The sequence below is a fragment of the Protopterus annectens genome, chromosome 9.part0, assembly GCF_019279795.1.
Source record: "Protopterus annectens isolate FY-2018-M chromosome 9.part0, PAN1.0, whole genome shotgun sequence".
Lineage (NCBI taxonomy): Eukaryota > Metazoa > Chordata > Ceratodontiformes > Protopteridae > Protopterus > Protopterus annectens.
The window spans coordinates 256,567,887-256,573,886 of record NC_056743.1 but is presented as its reverse complement, the minus strand read 5'-3'; the positions used below and the strand labels follow the sequence as shown (position 1 = coordinate 256,573,886).

General features: G+C 43.3%; 1 protein-coding gene across 7 annotated transcripts in view; it reads right to left on the bottom strand.

Annotated features, from left to right (window-relative positions):
- The window catches only part of CAPRIN1 (cell cycle associated protein 1), a 2,078,829-nt gene that overhangs the window by 1,314,684 nt on the left and 758,145 nt on the right, over window positions 1-6,000 (bottom strand). For all 7 annotated transcript variants that reach the window (XM_044082838.1, XM_044082839.1, XM_044082842.1 and 4 more), the window contains one exon: window positions 1,722-1,865. In XM_044082838.1, the coding sequence (XP_043938773.1) occupies window positions 1,722-1,865 (144 nt within the window). The remainder of the gene's footprint in view (window positions 1-1,721; window positions 1,866-6,000) is intronic.

The window sequence follows — 6,000 nt, the reverse complement described above, 5'->3', positions numbered from 1 at the left end:
GCCATTTTGATCATCTGTTTTTTAGGCATAGAGGCCAGTGCACATGGCTCATGCGTCAGTTTTTTAGTTTTAGAAGTTGCTTTTGTCTTTGGTTTTGCAGCCGTCTTAGGTTTTGCAGCTGTCGTCGGTTTGATATACAAATGTTGAGGTCTGAATATACCCTCAGAAGTCGGTGCCTGCTCGGCGTCTCCGGACCCATCCGAGAGAGATACATCTGTCGGTCCAATACCTTGAGTATCTTGCGGCATGCCGGACTCCATATGGGTGTCGGTAGAGGCCTGCGACTCGAAGGTAGCGGGTATCAGGGGCTGCAAAAGCACCTCACTGAGTACCGGCAAACCTGTGACTGGCTTAGAAGCTTCATCGTCGGTTTTGGATCTCAACTGCCTTTCTCTGTCCTTTTCTTTGAGTTTTTTATGTACTCCGGTAGTCTGATTGCTATCCGACGACATTTCTGGGTAGTTAAATCTCTTTCCAAAATACTTTGATGCAAAAATATACCGACGCTTAATAGTGCATTGGTTTAATCTAGCACAAAACCAACAACCAGGCACATTGTGATCAGGGCCTAGGCAAGGAATACAGTATAAATGGAAATCATTATGAGGTATTTGCTTCCCACAAGTAATACAATTAATAACTTTTTCTGACATCGGTAAAAAGCAAGGAAAAAGTTTCCCCAACGGGGTACTTAGATTTAGTGAAGACTTCGGTTCTGAAACTCAAACTCGAATTTTTTAGTTGGCCGACCGGCACTTGCGAAAATGCTTCTGCTTCGGGCACCGCGCAGCAAGAAAGACTAAAGAAAATGGTGTCGGCTGCATGTTTTACACTCCTGACGACCTGACGTCATGGAAGAGAAGACAGCAACAGACGCAGGACCTAAGACTTTGGAACTCAGGACAACCGAGGGCAACCTGCCAGCAGATTACCCAAATGTAATGACTGCAACAGTGAAACACGAAGAACATCCATCCCTTTTATGATAAGTTTATTTCGTTTTTTACCAAGCACCCTGGCGTTAAACCCCTGACAGATTTCACATGAAAGCAGGGCCTAAACAATACACATACTCTGTCAGCATCAGAATTGGGTATCTTATGCCCACATAAAGTGCATTTCTTGAAACAGGCAGGTTTATCCGCCATATCGGGGAAGAAAAAAAAGAATAAAATGCAAAAAAACAAAAACAGATGCCACAATTAACCTTAGTCAAAAGGTGGGTAGGATTATAGAAAAAGGAGAAGATACAGAGAAAATTTTTGCTACACCAGTACTGGAAATAAAAAGATGTAGAAACTCTCACGCTGAATAGGGTAGACAGAGGAATAAAAACTCTCAAGAGCACGAAATTCCAACTGATCAGAGTGGCAAACGAGATCTGAAGTAAAACAGTAATGAGGGGCATTATGGGTAAAGTGAGGAGCTCGAGAGTCAGATCCTGGACTGCAAAACGAGTGGCAGAGTCAGATCCAAGGATCTGATCTGAACCCATTCACTGAGGAACAAATGAAAATGACAGATTTTTAAAATTAAAGTTCACTTAAACAGAACAGGTTTTGCATCCATGTGGATTTTCTTACATGAAACTCTAATATTTGGCATTACTGACAGACTGTAATCCTCAGTAATTTACCAGGAAAAAATGAGGGACAGGATAAACATGAGGCAAAATAAGGGACAGTTGAGAGGTGTGTAAGAAACTTCTTCCAAAGACATACCCGTTTCTAATGGTTGGTCTTCGACTACAGCTGGAGTTGTAGACACTACCTCCTCCTCTTCACAAACTCCATTCTCATGAGAACTTTGACTGTCAAAATAGTTGCTTTGTAATATCCTCTCAACAAGGTCTTTAAGTGCTTTATCTAAAATAAAAAAATAAAATTACAGTACTGATTGTAGTCTTACTAAATTAAGCAGTACACAATTCTCACACACCCAATCATTTCAATAATCATAGCATGCTACAACAGTATACAACTGTTTAAGGATGCTCCATAAGCACACTATTGCACTTTAAGTCACAGCTTGCAAGTGGAAATCCAAACAACTGGAGACTACAAGATGAAGCTAGTTAACTGCCACAGTCTTAGCCAATTGTGATAAGGTGCTAGACAATTAAGTATGTGCTCACTAAAATGAAAGTTAAACACCAACCTTTCCTAACAAAAAAGTAGTTATGTTCTTACCATAATTCTCAATCTGTGTTGTCAATCTTCATTCATTCTTGATTGAGTCTCTGTTCTGTCCACGGAACCGGCTCGGCCATTGTATCAAGCTAGCGCCAGCCAAAAACTCTCGAGCAAAGGCTACCCAAAGTGCCTCTGTTCCCTTTCCTTCACATCAAGTTTTGCCTGAAGAAAAAAAAAAAGGTTGAATCTTTGTCTGAGCAACTGCCCTACTATAAAACCAGGACTAGTTCCGAACCTCCAGCAGTCTTTGGCGGAGGTAGGAGGGTGCAATGTCAAGAATGAATGAAGATAGACAACACAGAAGGAAGGCTATGGTAAGAACATGACTTCTTTATCTGATGTTGTCAATCTTAATTCATTCTTGAGACAGGAGTCCCTAGCTACTTTAAGTCCCGGGAGGCAACGCGGAAGGATGTTCCTGAGCACCACAGAGCCAAAGGATGCTCTTCCCCCAGAGATCATATTCAACTTGCAATGAGTAATAAAGGTATGAGGGGCAGCCCAGGTGGCCACTGCGCAAATGTCGTCCATAGAGGCTCTAGAATGAATAGCTACTGAAGTGGAAACTGATATGGTATAATGAGCCTTGACCTTGGTTGATAGGGTCAGTTTATTTTGGTCAAACAAAGGTGATGCAATCTCTCAACCATTTCGATAAAGTAACTTTGCAAACTGGTTTTTCCAGTAGAGTACCTGAAAAAGACAGGAACAATTGGTCTGATTTGCTAAACGATTTTGTTTTATCCAAGTAAAACAGAAATGTCTGTGTATATTTAACCAATGAAAACAATGTTCTCTTTTCTTTGAGAAGTTTGGAAGAAAACTGATAGATCTATGGATTAATATTTTAGCCCGATATTACTATGGGTTGAAAGGATGGGTTAGTTCTAAGTGAAACACACTCTCTCTGTGAAAAAACGATACATGGACGTTTCACCCACAAAGCCTGCAATTCTGATATTCCCCTGGCTGATGTGATGGCTACCAGGAATAGGGTCTTCCACGATAAAAATGTGAAATCACAGGCGACTGCTGGCTCTAAGGGTTGATGGACCAAACTTTGCAAAACTTTTAGTTATGTACTCACCATAACTTCAGATGTTTGGGATCCATCTCGCCTACATTCTGAATGATGGGTTCGGAGCCGATCCCTCGGCTCCGACTTATGCCAAAGAGCGAAGTCTCTTATTGGCTGAGCTTACTATATCCCAGGATGCACCACTACCAGTCCCCCAGATCTAGTTTGTCCGCATACATGCACACACGCATACCCTGCTTATATAACATCGTCAGATGAAACAAGATAAAAACAGTCGAGCTCAAAACCGTTCAATCTCTTCTGATCTGCAAGGCAGGGGGAAGGAGGGTGGGTATCAGGAATGTGGCGAGATGGATCCCAAACATCTGAAGTTATGGTGAGTACATAACTAAAAGATGTTATGTGATCCTATCTAGCCTACATTCTGAATGATGGGACAGCGTCCCTAGCACCTGAATCCTGGGTGGCTCACTGGAAAACACTCCTGAGTACCGTGGAACCAAATGATGCTCGTCCTTTAGATGCCACATCCAAATTGTAGTGGGAAATGAAAGTGTGCTGGGTGGACCAAGTAGCATAGCACAAATTTCCGATATAGCGAGCTTGGAATGAAAGGCTATAGAAGTAGCCATAGCTCTGGTAGAATGAGCTTTGATAGATGATGTAAGTTGTTTATTGAAGAAGAATAGGCCTGAGTTATGCAATCTCTGATCCATTTTGAGATTGTAGCTTTTGTGATGGTTTGGCCCAATTTATTATCTGAGAAGGACACAAACAACTGGTCTGACTTACGAAGTTGCTGAGTCCTGTCTAAATAGAAGCGTAATTGCTTGTGATCATCCAATTTATGGAGAGTGTATTCTGCTTCATTAGAGAATTTTGGAAGAAAACTGGTAGCTCTAGAGATTGTTGAAGACAGAAACTAGAACAGACTTTTGGGACAAAGGATGGATTAGGCCTAAGTGATACTCTATCCTTGTGGAAAATCAATGCGGTGGTTTAATAGACAGGGCTTGAAGCTCTGAGACTCTTCTTGCAGAGGTAATAGCCACTAAGAATGCCGTTTTCCAAGACAGATATTTTAATTGCATGTAGCAGCGGTTCAAAGGGGAGATGTTAATGCGAAGCACCAAATCAAGATCCACGGAGGTGCAGGATGAAAAACTGGTGGTCTTAACAGACTGGCACCTTTAATGAGCGTTTTGCATAGTCTGCTGCTCATCAAAGGAGGATCCGTGGATTCATGGAATTTAGAGATAGCAGCTAGTTGGACTTTAATAGTTGAGACAGAAGATCCCTGATTAAACAGGGATGTTAAAATTTCAAAACCTCTGGGACAGGAACAGTGAGAGGTTATAAGTTCTTGAGTTGAGCCCAGATAGCAAACATCTTATACTTACTGAGGTACAATATGTTAGTGGTGGGTTTGTGGGCGAAGATAAAATGTGAACAACTTCGGGTCTAGTGTGTGCCTTCTAACTAAGGTTGGAAGTGGAGGAGCCAAGCTGTCAATTTTAGAGATTGAAGGGACTGATGCCAATGTCCCGACTGATGGATTAGCAAATCCGGGATCAGGTCTAAGGTCCACGGATGCGTCCACTGCATGCTTTTCAGGTAAGGAAACCATATCTGACGAGGCCAGTATGGGGCAATCAGAATCATTGAAGACCCCAGTTGAGAAGCTTTTTGAATAACTTTGGGAAGGAGTGGAATTGGAGGAAAGGCATAAAGTAGCCCTGTTGGCCAAGGTTGTGCTAGAGCATCCATGGCTGGTACTTCCTGATGTGGAATCAAGAAGAACCTCTGGCACTTGGTGTTTTGTGGAGTTGCAAATAGGTGCAGCACAGCGTCCCCATCTCTTGAAAACCTGGGCTGCTACTGTGCGGTTTAGAGACCATTCGTGAGGAGAGAATTGTCCTGCTTAATTTGTCCGCCAATACATTTGACTTTCCGGGATGTGGGTGGCTACCAAGAAGCGGTTGGTAGCTACAGCCCATTCCCACACTCTCATGGCCTCTCTGCAAAGGGGATGATCTGGTCCCTCCTTGTTTGTTCAGATACCAAACCACCGACATGTTGTCTGTGTGGATGGCGATGATGCCCTGAGGAAGAAACTTGTGTAAGGCCTGTAGGGATAGAAGTACAGCCCTCATCTCCAACACGTTGATGTGGAGAAGAGCTTAGATCCGGAAGCCAGGAGCCCTGAACTAGCCTGCCCAGACAATGCCCCCACCCTATCTGGGAGGCATCTGTCGTCAGGGTAACCACTGGAGGGAGAACAAAGGGTTTTCCCTGATCCAAGTTGGATGTCTGAAGCCACCAGCGAAGGTCCCTTTGCATATTTCCGTAATCATGATGTGATGATTGAGGGAAGATCCTGAAAGGACCATTGAGTTGACAAGAGCCACTGAAGAATCCTCATGTGTAATCTTGCTAGAGGAACTAAAGAACCGTGGCAGACATTGAGCCTAAAACCTGTAGGACCATCCTGGCTGGGGCTTTGGATCTCGAGATTAGAGCTTGAACTTGGCCCTGTAAAGTTCGGATCCTTTCGGCAGGAAGAAAGGCGCATCAATCTTGAGTCTATCTCTGCTCCTATAAACTTTATCGTTGAGAGGGCAGCAAGACAGACTTTGACCAATTGAATGTAATCCCTAGGGAAACACCCAGGGAGATGGTGGCTTTGAGGTTGTCCATTAGTAGATGCCTGGTGGTGGCAGTCAGGAGCCAGTCGTCGAGATAGGGAAACACTTGGAATCCAAGACTTCT